Raw genomic sequence first — 20,935 nt, forward strand, 5'->3', positions numbered from 1 at the left:
AAATTTCAGAATTTTTGGTGATCTTCCTAAGCCAGGATTCAGACACAGCTAGAACATTGGCAGAGTGTGCTAAAGCAGTGAATAAAACAAACTTAGGGAGGAGGCTTCTAATGTTAACATGCATGAAACCAAGGCTATTACGGTTACAGAAGTCATCAAAAGAGAGCGCCTGGGGAATAGGAGTGGAGCTTGGCACTGCAGGGCCTGGATTGATCTCCACATCACCAGAGGAACAGAAGAGGAGTAGGATAAGGGTACGGCTAAAAGCAATAAGAATTGGTCATCTAGAACGTCTGGAACAGAGAGTAAAAGGAGGTTTCTGGGGGCGATAAAATATCTTCAAGGTATAATGTACAGACAAAGGTATGGTAGGATGTGAATACAGTGGAGGTAAACCTAGGTATTGAGTGATGATGAGAGAGATATTGCAGGGCGAAGGGGAGAGTGGGGTAGGTTGAGCCAAAGGGATAAGTTGAGCCACCCTTGTTTCTAAGAAACCATACACAAAATTAATCATTTTACCAAATATTTAGGAAGAGGTCATCATTTAATGGAGTCTGTGAAGGAAGAAACCACATGGAAAAAGTAGTAAGCAAGTTGAGTCCAAAAAAACAGATTTTTACCAAGTCAAATTAATTTATTGTGTTAGAGGTTTCATGAGGTTTGTCCTGCGGCTCAAGTGAAATTATATCATTTTAAGTATTGTTCTATAAATCAGTTAGGGTCTATAAGCTTCAATATGAGGTCCCAAACCTAGCATGAAAGGGCATCCTTGTAGCTGTGTGGGCTAATATAGTCAGAATGTTTGCCTTGGGGTGAGTTGAGCAAATTGTTGAGCCAATGGCAAGTGTTTTCTTCCCAGGCGTAATGCAGGGCATTATCGCTGGGATATGAGGTAACAGGGCCTATGTTATAAATAAAATTACAAAGTGTTTGTTAGGTGTTAAGCCTGAGTTAAAAGATGCTTAAAATTACTAAAAGACAAAAAGCGATTGTAATTGTGTTGATTGTGCTTGGGGAAAAAAGATAGACAAGGTTTTAAAAAGGTAGGGGTAATATTTCATTCAGTAGAGAAATGTGTCTGAGGCATAACTAACTCTGTCCTGCGGCTCAATTTACCCCATAAGTTGTGCCAAGAGACCACCTTTTTTGAGGAAAAGCCCTGTTTTCAAAACTGTAATGTTTACATGAATTCTGATAATCTCCAGGGATGCACAACATCCTGAAATATTTAAGCAATAAGGCCTGCCGTGCCTGCATACTAGAGTAAAAATAAATGTTTTGTTATATTCGTGGTACATGGTCTGTTCCCAAGAAAGCTAAGGTAACTGAACTAAACTACTATTGCCATGTAGCACTCACTTCCATCTTCATGAAGTGCTTTAAGAGACTAGTCAAGGATCATATCACTCCCACCCTACCTGACACCCTAGACCCACTTCAATTTGCTTACCGCCCCAATATGTCCACAGACGATGCAATCACAATCACTCTGCACACTGCCCTAATCCATCTGGCCAAGAGGAATACCTATGTAATAATGCTGTTCATCGACTACAGCTCAGCATTTTACACCATAGTACCCTCCAAACTCGTCATTAAACTCAAGGCCCTAGGTCTCGACCCCGCCCTGTGCAACTGGGTCCTGGCCTTCCTGACGGGCCACCCCTAGGTGGTGAGGGTAGGAAACCCATTGATCCTCAACACTGGGGCCCCACAAGGGTGCTTTCTCAGCCCTCTCCTGTACTCCCTGTTCACCCATGGCTGCGTGGCCATGCACACCTCCAACTCAATCATCAAGTTTGCAGACGACTCTACAGTGGTAGGCTTGATTACCAACAACGACGAGACGGCCTACAGGGAGGAGATAAGGGCCCTTGGAGAGTGGTGTCAGGAAAATAACCTCACACTCAATGTCAACCAAACAAAGGAGCTGATCGTGGACTTTAGGAAACAGCAGAGGGAGCAGCCCCCTATCCACATCGACGGGACAGTAGTGAAGAAGGTGGAAAGTTCTAAGTTCCTCGGCGTACACATCACGGACAAACTGAAATGGTCCACCCACACAGACAGAGTGGTGAAGAAGGCGCAGCGGCGCCTTTAGTTACATCACAGCACTCCCTCACCACACTCCCTATCTTGCTCTTGGTCCTCATCTTTGTAAGTCACCTTGATATTGCACCTGAGTGTTTTATCAGTTTCTTTATGAAAAGATTTAGCGAACTCCATGACAGTATCTAAAGCAAGGTGCTATAGCAGCACACAAGTAGCCTACAAATGCATGCTGGGCCGGGCATGCCCAGAGCTAATTAAGTGAAATTGGAGCGGGCTAGAAGGCCGATGCTTCAGCCTTTGCGAAACTCTCTCCAGACTCCAGTCAAATTGGGCATGCTCCACTCCTCGCTCCACTCCAGCTCCGCTCACATACTCTGGTAGCTGTAGCTAGTTGGCTTGCTAGCTGCAAGCAAGGGATAAGAACTTTGCCACTGAGCATAGCAACGGAACATAAAGAACTAACGACTGGGTTATGTTTGTAAATATCAAACTAATCTAATGAACGACTGGGTCGCGTCTCTAGCAATCAATAGATGAGTAAGTATTAATTTGCTTGTAAAAAGTATGAAAATATCAACGAAAAATAAGATTTGATCTTGTCTCATCGCTGCAACTCCCCAACGGGCTTGGGAGAGGTGAAGGTGGATTCATGTGTCCTCCGAAACATGAGCTTAAACGCACTCCTTAACACCCGCCAGCTTAACGGGAAGCCAGCCGCACCAATGTTTTGGAGGAATCGTTCAGAAAGTGCAATGGGACAATGAAACCCGGGTCTGTACTAACCGCTACGTCACTAAGGAGGCCCAAAAAATAAGTTTTAATACCGGTAAATGTGTGCTTTAATATTTTTGGGGGGCAACTGTGGTATAAGCGGGATAAACGCTTCCGTTCTGTACATTAATGTATATCAGAACGTCTAATGTACAGAACGTTGGCATTTATCCCTTAGATATCTTTGTTAGAAAGAATAGTATATTTCCCTTGATGGAGTGATGTTGATTGTAAAAATGGGATAAACATACCCGTTCTCTCCTACACCCACAAAGAGCTGATTGGCCTGTTAGGCATGATTGAATAAGGCCTCAACCAATGACCCGCAAAAGAGGTGAGATGTCGAACCGAATGGCCTGAAAGAGAATTACACTTCGTGAAAGAAAAAAGTTGTCAGTGATCCTTTATTTATAAGGGATTTGACAATGCAGTGCATAGGGACAGGGTACAGTACATAGCAAAAGTGGTAAAGACCCTATTGGGGTAAAATACACTTCCAAATCTTTGGTCCAAAATGTTTCACTGGCCTCAATACTATACATCCAGAAAACATTATTTCTATATTTAATGTGATATGTAGAACTGTACATCAATAGTTAAGTTATTTATATATTTAATATAATATATATAAATGAATTATTTACCATGTAATTCCACACTCCAGACTTCAGATGAAACTTTTGATCTATTTCAGCATCCGTTTACTAACCAAACCTGAAGAAGAGAAGAACCAGGACTGTGGTAGCAGAGGCAGAGAAATACTTGGGATTGTAAAGATTTGCTGCAGAACAGCTTCAGGGGGTGTTGAGTGGTAGTGTTCTGACACAGGAGGTTGGTGCCACCTTAATTGGGGAAGACAGGCTCGTGTTAATGACTGGAGCGCAATAGGTGGAATGGTATCAAATACTTAAAACACATGGTTTCCATGTGATTGAATGTAAATGTAAATTGATGCCATTCCATTTGCACCTTTCCAGCCATTATTATGAGCTGCCTTCCCTTCAGCAGCTTCCATTGGTTCTGGAATAGGACTAGATAGGTTTAAATAGTGGAATGGGTTGGTGTTTTTTTAGAGAGAGGGCTAATAGTTGGCAGGGCAATTTTCCTTTTTCCCAATTTTGTATTACCTTATTAAGAATTTAATGTCGGTAGGCTGTGAATGGCCTCACACACCAGCACAGTAGGTGGCAGTGTATGCATCTAAAAGTTGGATGCGATCTGCCAGCCAATTCGCTAAGAAGAAGAAGGAAAAGAGGAGAAGAACCAGGAAGCTTTAAAATTGAAGGAATTGCTTTGAGAAAATGTGAGGTGCCACGACTATTTAACAGGTATTTACAGTATGACATACTAGTTAACGCTTAGAAATTCTTCAGTGACGTGAGATTTAGTAAGCTACATTAAGTGTAAGAACTGGATCTGGCATTAATGTGACCAAAATCCAAACAAACATGGTTCGTTTGCGGTAGCTTATAAACCTATACATTGCACCTGGTATAAAAAAAGTTTGCGTTTTGGTAGTCGTCAGTTTTGTTCCATTATACCTTTGCATCCCGATGCACAGGAAAGTATGAGGGCTTTCGCACCAAATTGGTTTCGAGCGTCTTTTACGATCTCTGGCACATATTCGCCCTTATTTCGGTTCGTTTGGACGGGTGTGAACTCTATCAGCACACGGGAGCGCACTAACAGCGCACCGTGGTTCACTCAAAAAAAGGGTGCTCGGTCCGATTCCATTCGTGACGTGGTGCCAGTTCCATTCGTGACGTGGTGCCAGTCTGGACCAAAAACAGGAAAATAACCCGAGGCACGCAGTATTATTGGTTGTTTGACTGCGAACATTCGATGATAACCACGCAGTAGCTTACCATAACTTGATATGTCTGAAACATTATGTGAGTAGTCAGCGCATTTATGAGAGCATGCTGATTAGGGCCCGAGTCTATACCAGGGATAAAGACTACTGAATATACCCTATCCACGGCGCGGTTAGAGCGAGAGGCTATTGCGCTGTTTTCTCCTGCATGTTGTTGGAAGACGAAAGTGATATGAAGTTTGAGAGGCAAGTTATGCTTCTTGATAGTCAATAATGGATTAAACATGAGCATTTTTCTCCAATAAACAAATTACTTGCATGAACACATGGTTTTGTTTAGGCGTTTTAGTTTGTTTGACATTGGGCAATCGGAAAACCAACCAGACGCCTCACAAGTCCTCAACTGGCAGCTTTTTTATTTATTTATTTCACCTTTATTTAACCAGGTAGGCTAGTTGAGAACAAGTTCATTTTTACAACTGCGACCTGGCCAAGATAAAGCATAGCAGTGTGAACAGACAACAACCCAGAGTTACACATGGAGTAAACAATAAACAAGTCAATACACAGTAGAAAAAATAGTCTATTAACATTGTGTGCAAAAGGCATGAGGAGGTAGGTGAATAATTACAAATTTGCAGATTAACACTGGAGTGATAAATAATCAGATGGTCATGTGCAGGTAGAGCTACTGGTGTGCAAAAGAGAAGAAAAGTAAATAAATAAAAACAGTATGGGGATGAGGTAGGTAAATTGGGTGGGCTATTTACTGATGAACTATGTACAGCTGCAGCGATCGGTTAGCTGCTCAGATAGCAGATGTTTAAAGTTGGTGAGGAAGTTAAAAGTCTCCAACTTAAGCGATTTTTGCAAATTTGTCACAGGCAGCAGAGAACTGGAAGGAAAGGTGGCCAAATGAGGTGTTGGCTTTAGGGATGATCAGTGAGATACACCTGTTGGAGCGCGTGCTACGGGTGGGTGTTGCCATCGTGACCAGTGAACTGAGATTAAGGCGGAGCTTTACCTAGCATGGACTTGTAGATGACCTGGAGCCAGTGGGTCTGGCGACGAATATGTAGCGAGGGCCAGCCGACTAGAGCATACAGGTCGCAGTCGTGGGTGGGATAAGGTACTTCAGTAACAAAACAGATGGCACTGTGATAAACTGCATCCAGTTTGCTGAGTAGAGTATTGGAAGCTATTTTGTAGATGACGTCGAGGATCGGTAGGATAGTCAGTTTTACTAGGGTAAGTTTGGCGGCGAAAGTGAAGGAGGCTTTGTTGCTGGTGTCGTCTGCGTAGAGGTGGATCAAGGAATCGCCCGCAGCAAGAGCAACATAATTGATTTATACAGAGAAAAGAGTCGGCCTGAGAATATAACCCTGTGGTACCCCCATAGACTGCCAGAGGACCGGACAACATGCCCTCCGATTTGACACACTGAACTCTGTCTGCAAAGTAGTTGGTGAACCAGGCAAGGCACGTTATTAGAAAAACCGAGGCTACTGAGTCTGCAGATAAGAATATGGTGATTGACAGAGTCGAAAGCCTTGGCCAGGTTGATGAAGACTGCTGCACAATACTGTCTTTTATCGATGGCGGTTATGATATCGTTCAGTACCTTGAGCGTGGCTGAGGTGCACCTGTGACATCAAATAGTACCAGCAAAACACCAGTCTCAAGGTCAACAATGAGGAGGCGACTCCAGGATGCTGACCTTAGCAAATGTCATCTTCAATTTTACAGCATTATACATAGGCCTATTCCTTATTTTCATTTCTCTTGTCAAGTACAGTAGAATGGACAAGGTGATCAACTGCTTCAGTAAGAGACCTGATGCCGTGGCCAGGCTGATATGCTTCCCATGGGCAGGTGGAGGCTCCATACACTATGCACGCTGGGGGAAAATCCTCACCTCCATTGAAGGTAATGATACATTGGATTTACATATCCATTTTCAAAGACCCAAAGGCGCTTTACATAAGGTACTATTATTTTTAGAGCCCGACCGATAAATCGGTTGACCAATATTATCGGCCAATTATTTCTCTTTTATCTTTCACGGAAATATTTGTCTGTCTTTATTCCGCATATAAACCTGCAATATTATATACATATAATTAACAAATACAGTATGTCTTATTTGCTGTCATTTTTAGAATTTTTCAATGGTTGCCTAAAGATGGCATTCTACGAGATGCTCATTGAACAACATTCAGCCCTAAGTCAAGAGAGAGTAGGCATGGTGGTTTGACGGTGAGTAGCTTGCCACATCTGGTGATGGCATATTTGAATAAGTAAATAATCAAAGTACACTTCACCAAGCAAACAGCCCTGTCCTCATCCCATTCTCACTTAGTTAACGTTAGCTGGCTAGCCAGACAGCTATGTAGTTAGGCTCTATCTAGCCGGCAAGATACTTTTGGGCATGTAGTGTGTGTGGACACCTGCTTGTCGAACATCTCATTCCAAAATCATGGGCATTAATATGGAGTTGGGCCCACCTTTGCTGTATAACAGACTCCACTCTTCTGGGAAGGCTTTAGACTAGATGTTGGAACATTGCTGCGGATACTTGCTTCCATTCAGCCACAAGCATTAGTGAGGTCGGGGACTGATGTTGGGCAATTAGGCCTGGCTCGCAGTCGGCGGTCCAATTCATTCCAAAGGTGTTCGATTGGGTTCAGGTCAGTGCTCTGTGCAAGTCAGTCAAGTTCTTCCACACTGATCTCGACAAACCATTTCTGTATGGACTTGCTTTGTGCACAGGGGCATTGTCATGCTGAAAAACGAAAGGGCCTTCCCTAAACTGTTGCCACAAAGTTGGGAGCACAGAATCGTCTAGAATGTCATTGTATGCTGTAGTGTTAAGATTTTAGTTCACTGGAACTAAGGGCCCAAGTCCGAACCATAAAAACACATCCCCAGACCATTATTCCTCCTCCACCAAACTTTACAGTTGGCACTATGCATTGGGGCAGATGGCGTCCTCCTGGCATCTGGCAAACCCAGATTTGTCCGTCGGACTGCCAGATGGTGAAGTGTGATTTATCGCTCCAGAGAATGCGTTTCCACTGCTCCAGAGTCCAATGGCAGCGAACTTTAAACTACCCCAGCCAATGCTTGGCATTGCGCATGGTGATCTTAGGCTTGTGTGGCTGCTCGGCTGTGGAAACCCATTTAATGAAGCTGCCGACAAACAGTTATTGTGCTGGCGTTGCTTCCAGAAGGAGTTTGGAACTCGGTAGTGAGTGTTGTACCTGAGGACAGACTATTTTTACGCGCTTCAGCACTTGGCGTCCCGTTCTGTGAGCTTGGGTGGCCTACCACTTTGCGGCTGAGCCGTTGTTGCTCCTAGACGTTTCCACTTCACAACAGCACAGTTGATCGGGGCAACTCTGGCAGGGCAGAAATTTGACGAATGACTTGTTGTGTTGGAAAGGTTGCATCCTATGATGGTGCCACGTTGAATGTCACTGTGCTCATTCTACTGCCAATGTTTGTTTATGGAGATGGCTGTGTGGGCATGGCATATGTATGCGTGTGTGTGTGTGTGTATATGTGTGTGTAAGTATGTGTGTTAACCTAGCTAGCAATCTCTGTGCTACTTATGTGCGGACACCGGACTGACGCCAAAGTGAACACTCCTTGATACAAAAATAGCACTTACTGTGTGGGCTTATTTAGTTAGTTTTCCACAAACTACAAAAAGCAAGATATTTGGCGCCAGTCTACCATTCGGGTCATGCGCTTGCATTCATGATGAGATGGATAGCTGAATTAGGTGTATGACTAAAACCATTGCGGCAAGGATTTTCTTGCATTAACGTTTTCAGTCATCAGCGTATGCCATTTGCAGTTGAAATATACACTTGAGTGTACAAAACATTGACACCTGCTCTTTCCATGACATGGACTGAACAGGTGAAAGCTATGATCCTTTATTGATGTCCCTTGTTGAATCCTCTTCAATCAGTGTAGATAAAGGGTGGAGAGACAGTTTTTAAAGATGGATTTTTAAACCTTGAGACATGGATTGTGTGTGTGCCATTCAGAGGGCGAATTGGACCTTTGAGCGGGTTATGGTTATGGTGCCAGGCGCACCGGTTTGAGTGTATCATGAACCGCAACGTAGCTGGGTTTTTCACTCAACAGTTTCCTCTGTGTATCAAGAATGGTCCAACACCCAAAGGACTGCTAGCCAACTTGACACAACTGTAGGAAGCATTGGAGTCAACATGGGCCAGCATCCCCGTGGAACGGTTTTGGCACCTTGTAGAGTTCATGCCCTGTCAAATTGAGGCTATTCTGTCAGCAAAAAGGGGTGCTACTCAATATTAGGAAGGTGTTCCTAATGTTTTGTACACTCGGTGTATAGCCAATACATGTTGTATTGAATATCAGTGTAATTTACATTATGGTTTCTGTAAGAAAACATTGGCGTAATGAACAGTTAGCATGTGCACTAACCAAGATCTCAATGCAAGGTTTCCATAAAGTGTTTGCCTTATAGTGCGTTATTCTTATTGTGTGACTTTTTATTTTAGTCTAATTGGTGAATGTTTTCTTAACCCTTCTTGAACTGCACTGTTGGTTAAGGGCTTGTAAGTAAGTATCTCACCGTAAAGTCTTCACTTGTTGTATTTGGCGCATGTGACAAATAAAGTTTGATTTGAAAGCACTACATTGAATCTACTCAAAACAAATGCTGACACCTAGTGTTGACATGAACTGCGTGGTACTGCATTTCAATGAATAGGTTGTGAACGTGTGAACAGTGAAGTTTAACATTTATGGAGACAGTGTGATTCATTCATCCCTTGTTTAATAGTTTGCTTGTGGTGCTTCAGCAACAAAACAATTCTGCATTTTTATCCCCTGCTATAGATGGACAAATCTTTTTTAAGTTCAACCTAAGAAGGTAAACGGAACAAGTGTTTGGTATTTATAGAAGATTTAGAAGCTTTTTGATGTAAACCACATCATTTTAATATTTAGTTAAGAAATGTTCCGTTAGAGTATCTGTTAATCCTTTGTTTGTAGTTTAAAAAAATATATATATTGATAATTAGTGACTTTTTCCTCCCTAAAATCAGTATCGGACCCAAGAAACCCATATCGGTCAGGCTCTAATTTATATTATAAAAATAGGATTGGTCAATTGAAATTGCATCATGATTCATGAGCTGTAGGTTTAGTGAAGGGAAAGGAGACCCAATGTTTCTATCTCCCACTTTGTTCTTTGCTAGTGTATGCTGTTAAACTTCCTGGCCGGGAGGCTCGAGCCAAAGAGCCCTTCTTTCAAAGCATGGAGCAGATTGTAGATGAGGTCATCAATGTGCTACTGCCGGTGCTCAAGGAGAAACCGTTTGCCCTCTTTGGCCACAGGTACAAGTAGAAAAATATCATCAGTGCCACTTAGGTATGAATCTCGTCACCCAGAACCAAATCGGGTTGTCACGAGGACAGTTTGATGGCACACTTAATTACTGAGGGAACTGTTTGATCTATAGTCATCATGCTCCTTATCTGAAGCTACATTTTATTGATCCAAAGTTGTCAGAATTGTGATGACCGTTTTATCGTTATTCTGCACTGTCACAGCTTTGGCGCCATGACCAGCTTTGCTATAGCAGATACTTTGAAAAGAGTCCACAAGCTGGAACCAATTCACATCTTCCTGTCTGGTGCCTCTGCACCCTATGTGAGTACTATAATAGCAATCATGTAACAACGGAACAGCATTTATACGATAACTTTAATACGACATTTGTATGACATGTAACCATATGGGCATTTCTCATACCTTTTGAAATGCTGCCAGTTAATGTACTGACCTAAAGCGGACATCCTTTAATTTTTCCTTGCTTTCTAGTCTGAGATGCGTATCCAAGCCCCAAAGAGAAGTGATTTATCAGACGAGGAGTTCCTCCAGTGGATGACCAGGATTGGTGGGACTCCCCCCGAGTTACTGGCCAATCCTGAGGTTGTAAAGCTCTTCCTACCTGCGCTGAAAGCCGACCTCCACGTGGTGGAGAACTACAGGTGGGCGTCTCTAGCTTTGTCACAATTCTCTCTTTCCTCCCAAAGTGTGCACTTTCACTCATTTGAAAGGAAATTGCTGGTATAAGAAATATGGTGGAAATTTCCCCACACCTCAGAAGACAGGAGATATTATTGGGACGCACATTCTATTAGCACCTCTGGCCTGTAAATGTTAATTAGCAACACATTTATTACCCCTTATACCATGGCATTGTTGAATACTCAATTCTGATTGTCTAGAAGGGCATTCTAGAGCGTGCATTATTTCCCTATAATGCACTGTATAATGCAATGGCTATGGAGTTAAAGACTATCTGAACACGCCGATTGGCACGTGTTTTTCTGTTTCTCATTAGAAAAACAAGATTTCAGTCTGCGGTGTGTTTCCTGACCGGTTCCGGCGGTTGGTTAATGTTTTTCCCCCATGAGACACTGTAGCCTATTTCACTTCCTCAAAATCTCAAGAAATCTGTAATAAATGTTGACCTTTTTTGTCAGATGTTTTAGTCGAGTAAATGTTTGGAGTATTTCTCAAGTAAAAAAAAAGTTCAACATGTCTTAATCAGTCGATCTGTTTCACTGTCTATGCTATTGGATGGAGTTCAATCATCGCAGCTGTTCACCCCATGTTAGTGGGAAAATAGACAGTCAAATGAATTTACCCATTGTGGCACACGGATGTTCCAAACTCCATTTTAGATGAGACTGACTTTATAACAAAAATAACTGTTTTTGACTTGAATCGATGCTACACAGCCCGTTTTCAAAGGGATTCGTTGCTCTTTATTAAAAGGCAGTCACTCTGTAATTCTGACATGGTCGATGTTTGGGCTGCTTTTGTATAAATATGTCATCAAGATTGTTCTTGTGTTCCAGGTGTGACAGGCCAGAGAGTCCTCTCCTCTCATGCCCAGTCACATGCTTCGATGGAAAGCAGGACATGCCTCATGACTTACAAGGTCAGCGCTCTGATGTTTCGTGCATGTCTGCTTTCCATGTGATGTCTAGCAATTCTCTCCATAAGTTACACTGCTGTAACACCCTGTGATTAACACACAAAAAAATGGCCATTTTGTCCTAAGTGATGAGCACAGTTCAGCTGTAGGTTCCTGGCTGTTTGTGTAAGGTCTTCAGAGAACTCTGAAGTTGCTTTAGAACTTTAGTTGCTGAAACCGAATGGTGATCTGTTTCCATCACAACTGTAAATGTGGTATGTGTCTTTCCCTTTTCTCATTTAACAGCATGGAAAGACATATCATCTGGAGATTTTGCAGTGCAAATGCTACCTGGAGCTCACTTTTATTTAAAAGATGCAGCCAATGAGAAGATCATATTGGACTACATCACAAAGTATCTGGAGATGGCGGAAATGGACTACTTGTAGCTATGACTGGCACAGTGGCAGTAAAGGAAATGTATCATGTTATGTTTTCATTGTAGTAACAAAACCAGTTGTACTTAGTCCAATAAGCATTTCAACAGTAGTATCTATGCCTTTGAGCAATAATGCAAATGATGGAAGTAGGGTTTGTTGACTATGTGAATCTAGCCAATGTGTCTAGGATTTTACGAGTGATGTAAGCTGTATTACAGCCTAAAATGGAATCCAGAGAGATTGCCTGACTATTTCTCAAATCAAATAAATCAAATTTGATTGGTCACGTACACATGATTAGCAGATGTTATTGCGCGAGTAGCAAAATGCTTGTGCTTCTAGTTCCGACAATGCAGCAATATCTAACAATTCCACAACAAATACCTAATACACACAAATGTAAGGAATCAAATAACAATATATAAATATATGGATGAGCAATGATAGTGGCATAGCCTAAGATGCAATAGATGGTATAAAATACAGTATATACGTATGAGATGAGTAATGCAAGATATGTAAACATTATTAAAGTGACTAGTGTTCCATTATTAAAGTGGCCAATGATTTCAAGTCTATGTAGGCAGCAGCCTCTAATGTACTAGTGATGGCTGTATTAACAGTCTGATGGCCTTGAGCTAGAAGTTTTTTTTCAATCTCTTGGTCCCAGCTTTAATGCACCTGTACTGACCTTGCCTTCTGGATGGTAAGCAAGGTGAACAAGCAGTGGCTCAGGTGGTTGTTGTCCTTGATGATCTTTTTGGCCTTCCTGTGACATTGGGTGTTGTAGGTGTCCTGGAGGGCAGGTAGTTTGCCCCCGGACGCGTTGTGCAGACCACACCGCCCTATGGAGAGCCCTGCGGCTGTGGGCGGTGCAGTTGCCGTACCAGGCGGTGATGCAGCCCGAAAGGATGCTCTCAATTGTGCATCTGTTGAAAGTTTGTGAGTGTTTTGGGTGACAAGCCAAATTTCTTCAGCCACCTGAGGTTGAAGAAGCGCTGTTGCGCCGCCTTCACCACACTGTCTGTGGGAGTTTGTCAGTGATTTGTACGCCGAGGAACAACTTTCCACCTTCTCCACTGCGGTTCCTTGATGTGGCTGGGGGGGTGCTCCATCTGCTGTTTCCTGAAGTCCACAATCATCTCCTTTGTTTTGTTGATGTTGAGTGAGAGGTTATTTTCCTGACAGCACGCACCCGTGTGGGCCCCCAGTGTTGAGGATCAGTGAAGTGGAGATATTGTTTCCTACTGTCACCACCTGGAGGCGGCCCGTCAGGAAGTCCAGGACCCAATTGCACAGGGTGGGGTTGAGACCCAGGGCCTCAAGCTTAATGATAAGTGATACGCTTGGAGGGTACTATGGTGTTGAATGCTGAGCTATAGTCAATATAGTCCTCTGTATACCAATGTTTGTCTCCCAAATGGCACCTTATTCCCTTTTATAGTGTACTGCTTTTGACCAGCGCTATGTAGAGAACAGGGTGCCATTTGGGACATAGTCTGTTACCATTACTGTACCAATGACATTCTACTGAGCCTGATGTCCATGAGGATGGAGAATATCTGCCAGTTTTGGGACCATGTGTGCATCTGTCACTTTTTTGTGTTCTGATCAAAAGTGTTAGCATGCTAACTGTTCCTGTAGACTTCTAGTCTTTGTGCTAAGCTAGTTAGCATTTTCACACACAACGTCCTCTAACTTCCATCATACTAGATGCAGATACATAAAAATGGCATTCATGAATTCATCAGACTGTGGGAGGCACACAGTACTAGGCGCACAGTAGAGCCATGACTACATGGAACTCTAGTCCACATCAAGTAACTGATGCAAGCAGTAAAATGTGATTTCAAAAACAGACAAAAAAAACACCTTATGGAACGACAATATAAACATAGGCACAGAAACATGCATACACATGGATTTAGTACTGTAGATATGTGGTATGGGCCTGAGGGCACACTGTGTTGTGAATGTATTGTTTTAATGTTTTAAACTGTAAAAACTGCCTTAATTTTGCTGGACCCCAGGAAGGCAGCAGCTAATGGGGATCCATAATAAATACAAACCAACTATGGAAGTGTATTGTAGCTCATTCGGAGGTAGCCTCGACTGGGATTCTAACCTCGACCGGGGGTCAAACGTCTTGACGAACTTGCGGATGGTTAGGCTAGTGAATGGGAATCTCAACACAATAAAGGATGCAGTGGTGAACTTACCATGAGACAGAAGAGGAAATTGCCACAGGCCTCACATCAAGTCCTGCCTCTCCCATCTCCTCATTGGTTTATATAAGCAGATACCCACGTGCCATCTCCATTGGTTTTACCCACGTGGGTGATTGAAAGATAAACTAAACTGATGTCGGTCAACCGTTTTATGTGTGGATTAATGTACACGCACTAAGTTGACTATGCCTTTAAACAGCTTGGAAAATTCCAGGAAATTATGTCATGGCTTTAGAAGCTTCTGCTATTTTGAGTCAATTGGAGGTGTACCTGTGGATGTATTTCAAGGCCTACCTTCAAACTCAGTGCCTCTTTGCTTGATATATCATGAATAAATCAAAAGAAATCATCCCAGACCTCAGGAAAGAAAATTGTAGACCTCCACAAGTCTGGTTCATCCTTGGGAAGGAGGCCTACAAACCTGACTCAGTTACACAAGCTCTGTCAGGAGGAATTGGCCAAAATTCACCCAACTTATTGTGGGGAGCTTGTGGAAGGCCACCTGAAACGTTTGACCCAAGTTAATCAATTTAAAGGCAATGCTACCAAATACTAATTGAGTGTATATTAACTTCTGACCCACTGGGAATGTGATGAAATAAAAGCTGAAATAAATCATTCTCTCTACTTTTATTCTGACGTTTCACATTCTTAAAATAAAGTGGTGATCCTAACTGACCTAAGACAGGGAATTTTTACTAGGAATAAATGTCAGGAATTGTGAAAAACTTTGAGTTTAAATGTATTTGGCTACGGTGTATGTAAACTTCCGACTTCAAATGCATATACAGTGGGGCAAAAAAGTATTTAGTCAGCCACCAATTGTGCAAGTTCTCCCTTGTTGAAAAGATGAGAGGCCTGTAATTTTCATCATAGGTACACTTCAACTATGACGGACAAAATGAGAAACAAATATCCAGAAAATCAGATTGTAGGATTTTTAATGAATTTATTTGCAAATTATGGTGGAAAATAAGTATTTGGACAATAACAAAGGTTTATCTCAATACTTTGTTATATACCCTTTGTTGGCAATGACAGAGGTCAAACATTTTCTGTAAGTCTTCACAAGGTTTTCACACACTGTTGCTGGTATTTTGGCCCATTCCTCCATGCAGATCTCCTCCAGAGCAGTGATGTTTTGGGGCTGTTGCTGGGCAACACGGACTTTCAACTCCCTCCAAAGATTTTCTATGGGGTTGAGATCTGGAGACTGGCTAGGCCACTCCAGGACCTTGAAATGCTTCTTACGAAGCCACTCCTTCGTTGCCCGGGCGGTGTGTTTGGGATCATTGTCATGCTGAGAGACCCAGCCACGTTTCATCTTCAATGCCGTTGCTGATGGAAGGAGGTTTTCACTCAAAATCTTACGATACATGGCCCCATTCATTCTTTCCTTTACACGGATCAGTCATCCTGGTCCCTTTGCAGAAAAACAACCCCAAAGCATGATGTTTCCACCCCCATGCTTCACAGTAGGTATGGTGTTCTTTGGATGCAACTCGGCATTCTTTGTCCTCCAAACACGACGAGTTGAGTTTTTACCAAAAAGTTATATTTTGGATTGATCTGACCATATGACATTGGGAGAATCTTCTTCTGGATCATCAAAATGCTCTCTAGCAAACTTCAGACGGGCCTGGACATGTACTGGCTTAAGCAGGGGGACACGTCTGGCACTGCAAGAATTGAGTCCCTGGCGGCGTAGTGTGTAACTGATGATAGGCTTTGTTACTTTGATCCAGCTCTCTGCAGGTCATTCACTCGGTCCCCCCGTGTGGTTCTGGGATTTTTGCTCACTGTTCTTGTGATCATTTTGACCCCACGGGGTGAGATCTTGCGTGGAGCCCCAGATCGATGGAGATTCTTAGTGGTCTTGTATGTCTTCCATTTCCTAATAATTGCTCCCACAGTTGATTTCTGTTATGATAATGATTTACAACCGGGATCCACTTGGTTTTGGGTTGATAGGTATGCTCAGTCCTAAATACAGACAACATCCAGACACGTGATTGTAAAATTCTGTGTTGTAAAGGAAAGAGTGTTTGTGTTCCTGGCGATATGAGCTTTCAGGAATGGGGTCACAATAGATGTACCAGCCGCTAATTGTGGACATCAACTGTTACTCGTCTTATCAAGGTTCTATGAAATAAAAATCATTCTGCTGACTGCGATTGAAAACAATCGCACTACACATACATTTAGATTATTGTCGTGATTAGAGTAGCAATCTACCGGTGTTTTAAACGTTTCTGTAATTTTATTTAACAGTTTGTCTATAGGAAATAAGGTAATTTTATAATTGAATAACTTAAAAAATATATAATGTTTAAAGATATAAAATAAGATGAATTGAATGTTAAAATAGAATGACAACTCAATGAAACATTATCCTAAATAATACCAACATCAACTAACCGAATACCCTTTGTTTAATATGAATGTTTCAGCATGGAAGGTCCTGTATATTTTTTTACACGCTTTTATTTATTTTAAAGGTGCTACACAGGATTTTTAAAAAATACATTTTTGCAGTGATAGTGGAATGATAGTGTTTCATAGTATTACCCACTGTTAGGTTCTAATTTTGGGAGTAAATACATCTACAGAAGCTTAACCAAGTTTAATTCTTCCCAAAGGGTCGGTACAGCTGTAATTCAGACAAATGACATTTCACACAAGCATGGATATTTAACCCTTTCTCCTAGGTTGAGTCTCCACCTCCACAAATGAACAGCCAATGCATCTCTGTTGCTAGACAGAGCCTTAGTGATATCTGTTCTTCCTCACTTCATCTAACCTGACCTCTACCCCATAGTGCTTACTCCTCCCCAACTCAAGGCTGTGCCCCTGTCAAAAAATGTAGAACTAGGAATAGATATAGTCCTTGGTTCACTCCAGACCTGTCTGCCCTTGACCAGCACAAAAACATCCTGTGGCGTTCTGCATTCGCATCGAATAGCCCCTGTGATATGCAACTTTTCAGGGTAGTTAGGAACAAATATACACAGGCAGTTAGAAAAGCTAAGGCAAGCTTTTTCAAACAGAAATTTGCATCCTGTAGTACTAACTCAAAAAAGTTCTGGGACATTGTAAAGTCCATGGAGAATAAGAGCACCTCCTCCCAGCTGCCCATTGCTCTGAGGCTAGGAAACACTGTCACCACCGATAAATTTCAATAAGCATTTCTCTACGGCTGACCATGCTTTCCACATGGCTATCCCTACCCTGGTCAACTGCCCGGCACCCTCCACAGCAACCCGCCAAAGCCCCCACCATTTCTCCTTTACCCAAATCCAGATGGCTGATGTTCTGAAAGGGCTGCAAAATCTGGACCCCTACAAATCAGCCGGGCTAGACAATCTGGACCCTCTCTTTCTAAAATTATCTGCCAAAATTGTTGAAACCCTATTACTAGCCTGTTCAATCTCTCTTTCGTATCGTCTGAGATTCCCAAAGATTGGAAAACTGCCGCGGTCATCCCCCTCTTCAAAGGTGGTGACACTCTAGACCCACACTGCTACAGACCTATATCTATCCTACCCTGTCTTTCTAAGGTCTTCGAAAGCCAAGTTAACAAACAGATTATTGACCATTTCGAATCCCAACATACCTTCTCCGCTATGCAATCTGGTTTTAGAGCTGGTCATGGGTGCACCTCAGCCACTCTCAAGGTTCTAAACGACATCATAACCGCCATCAATAAGAGACATTACTGTGCAGCCGTATTCATCGACCTGGCCAAGACTTTCGACTCTGTCAATCACAACATTCTTATTGGCAGACTCGACAGCCTTGGTTTCTCAAATGATTGCCTCGCCTGGTTTACCAACTACTTCTCTGATAGAGTTCAGTGTGTCAAATTGGAGGGCCTGTTGTCCGGACCTCTGACAGTCTCTATGGGTGTGCCACAGGGTTCAATTCTCGGGCCGACTCTCTTTTCTGTATACATCAATGATGTTGCTCTTGCTGCTGGTGATTCTCTAATCCACCTCTATGCAGACGACACCATTCTGTATACTTCTGGCCCCTCCTTGAACACTGTGTTAACTAACCTCCAGATGAGCTTCAATGCCATACAACTCTCCTTCCGTGGCTTCCAACTGCTCTTAAACGCAAGTAATCTTAGGTATACGTGGACAACTACAAATACCTTGGTGTCTGGTTAGACTGTAAACTCTCCTTTCAGACTCACATTAAGCATCTCCAATCCAAAATTAAATCTAGAATCGGCTTCCTATATCGCAACACAGCATCCTTCACTCATGCTGCCAAACATACCCTCGTAAAACTGACCATCCTACCGATCCTCGACTTCGGTGATGTCATCTATAAAATAGCCTCCAACACTCTACTCAACAAACTGGATGCAGTCTATCACAGTGCCATCCGTTTTGTCACCAAAGCCCCATACACTACCCACCATTGCGACCTGTACGCTCTCATTGGTTGGCCCGCTCTTAATACTCGTCCCCAAACCCGCTGGCTACAGGTTATCTACAAGTCTCTGCTAGGTAAAGCCCGCCTTATCTCAGCTCACTGGTCACCATAGCAGCACCCACTCGTAGCACGTGCTCCAGTAGGTATATGTCATTGGTCACGCCCAAAGCCAATTCCTCCTTTGGTCGTCTTTCCTTCCAGTTCTCTGCTGCCCATGACTGGAACGAATTACAAAAATCTCTGAAGCTGGAGACTCACATCTCCCTCACTAGCTTTAAGCACCAGCTGTCAGAGCAGCTTACAGATCACTGCACTTTTACATAGCCCATCTGTAAACAGCCCATCTATCTACCTACCTCATCCCCATACTGGTATTTATTTATTTTGCTTCTTTGCACCCCAGTATCTCTACCTGCACATTCATCTTCTGCTGATCTACCATTCCAGTGTTTAATTGCTATATTGTAATTGGCCTATTTATTTCCTTAACTTACCTCATTTGCACTCACTGTATATAGACTTTTTGTTTTATTTTGTTCTACTGTATTATTGACTGTATGTTTTGTTTATTCCATGTGTAACTCTGTGTTGTTGTATGTGTCGAATTGCTACGCTTTATCTTGGCCAGGTCGCAGTTGTAAATGAGAACTTGTTCTCAACTAGCCTACCTGGTTAAATAAAGGTGAAATAAATCAATTAAAGGCTTTCATGGTTATTGATACCAGACTGTGTGTCTTCTCCTCCCAGAGGATCCCTCCCATAAGATCCCTGAGGGTTAACAGTAACGTATCCAGACATAATGTAAATGTTATACATTACCCTCTCTCATTCAGTGACATTGTTAGGTTATAAGATCTCCATCCGTCTCCCCTACACATTCTAAACGCCATCTGACTCCTACAGATAACCCGTAACTTCTGATGTAAAAACCAGTCTCGTTCACTGTTAGAACATGGTTACTCAGAAGGATAGTGTCTAAGTTCAACCCAGAATCTAACACCGCCAATCGCAACACTGGTGGGTAAGTAATACACTGATCACGCCGGTATCTGTTGTCAAAATGGGAAAGCTGTTTGGATTTCGTGGCTGTGGAAATCGGGTCAATCGGCCAATGTAGAAAACGCTTTGTAATTTCCTGGTTGCTAAAATTCTACCCTCAATTTCAGTTTATGTGAGAAAGCACTGAATAGTGTAGGGAATCATTGTACCATCTAAATCGCTCTGAAATACATTTTCAATTACAGCTGTTCTAAGCTGGTGGACCATAACCGAAAGTAAAAGGTTCAAGAGCAAGTCTCCAGCATGTTATGGGGAAATGGGATGCCAGGAGGGGGAGACTATGAATGCAACCTTGTGCTGTTACAATTCACATAACTTCCACATAAGGGTGGAATTCAGAAAAATTCTATGTAGCACCTTTTTAAAATGTCATATCTTTGTTGTAAGCGTTTTGGCACCGAACTGTTGGCAGTTGCAAAACAAAGTCAATAGTTGGATGAGTTGTAGAGTTAATTGCCGATTAACTTATTGTTGACTCGATTATTTAGACTTTTCTCTTGAACCATATGGTATATCCACTAGAAACTCGTAGATCATATAGACACAGCTAGAAAGATTAAGAAACAAATGTTTTATTTGAATACAAGTTATTCAAGTAAAATGTACTTTTCTAAAGATCAACTGTAAAAATACTGGTATATGTCGCACGTCACTACTTCACAGGAGCGCCATTTGAATGCAAACTTTTTCCATTTTTTAAAACAAATTGTGTTTTTTGGCAGAAATGCCTTCTGGTACATGTGCCTTAAACAAACTTGTATGCCATCTGTAAATACGAATACGATGGTTAAATTATGAACATAGTTGGTTTAGCATGGAAAAAGCCAGCAACCTTCCCGCTAGCCATGATTGGCTAAGATAATGAGTGGGCTGGACATAACAAGAGATGAGCTCGGATTGGTCTGCCATGTAGCACACTTCTGTCTATAACCATGAAATGGTCAGTATGTGTAGGTAATCCTTTTTAATGCAGCTTTTTTGAAAGATATCATGTAGTAGAACTGAATAAGTGTTGCTCTCCACTTTCTGGAGGACCGCGTTTTGAAATCAGTGGAATTAGAGTACGATACTAAGGAGATGGAGAAAAATCTGCCGTTTTGATTGCAAATATGCAGACTGAGTCGAAAAGAACACACAGAAGTCTCCAAA

At 42.3% G+C, this 20,935-nt stretch overlaps 1 protein-coding gene across 3 annotated transcripts; it reads left to right on the forward strand.

Moving 5' to 3' along the window:
- Window positions 1–3,910: 3,910 nt before the first annotated feature.
- Window positions 3,911–14,218, forward strand: olah (oleoyl-ACP hydrolase). 3 transcript variants are annotated; one of them, XM_035795046.2, is made up of 7 exons: window positions 3,911–4,154; window positions 6,430–6,565; window positions 9,889–10,027; window positions 10,244–10,343; window positions 10,515–10,684; window positions 11,561–11,643; window positions 11,926–14,218. In XM_035795046.2, the coding sequence occupies exons 2-7, from the start codon at window positions 6,439–6,441 to the stop codon at window positions 12,066–12,068; spliced, it is 762 nt and encodes a 253-aa protein (XP_035650939.1). In that variant the 5' UTR covers window positions 3,911–4,154; window positions 6,430–6,438; the 3' UTR covers window positions 12,069–14,218. The 3 variants fall into 3 exon arrangements, with proteins under 3 accessions (XP_035650939.1, XP_035650937.1, XP_035650938.1); XM_035795044.2 differs by having other exon boundaries at window positions 3,913–4,154; window positions 6,435–6,565; XM_035795045.2 differs by lacking the exon at window positions 3,911–4,154 and adding an exon at window positions 4,674–4,885 and having other exon boundaries at window positions 6,435–6,565.
- Window positions 14,219–20,935: the final 6,717 nt, after the last annotated feature.

Source organism: Oncorhynchus keta, chromosome 20, assembly GCF_023373465.1.
Source record: "Oncorhynchus keta strain PuntledgeMale-10-30-2019 chromosome 20, Oket_V2, whole genome shotgun sequence".
Taxonomy (NCBI): domain Eukaryota; kingdom Metazoa; phylum Chordata; class Actinopteri; order Salmoniformes; family Salmonidae; genus Oncorhynchus; species Oncorhynchus keta.

Bases quoted from the DNA above. Each gene is read 5' to 3' on its own strand.
- olah (XM_035795044.2), top strand. From the start codon at position 4,021: ATGCATCTAAAAGTTGGATGCGATCTGCCAGCCAATTCGCTAAGAAGA. The intron at 6,566-9,888 runs GTAATGATACAT...GTTCTTTGCTAG, and splicing joins AATCCTCACCTCCATTGAAG to TGTATGCTGTTAAACTTCCT. The intron at 10,685-11,560 runs GTGGGCGTCTCT...CTTGTGTTCCAG, and splicing joins CACGTGGTGGAGAACTACAG to GTGTGACAGGCCAGAGAGTC.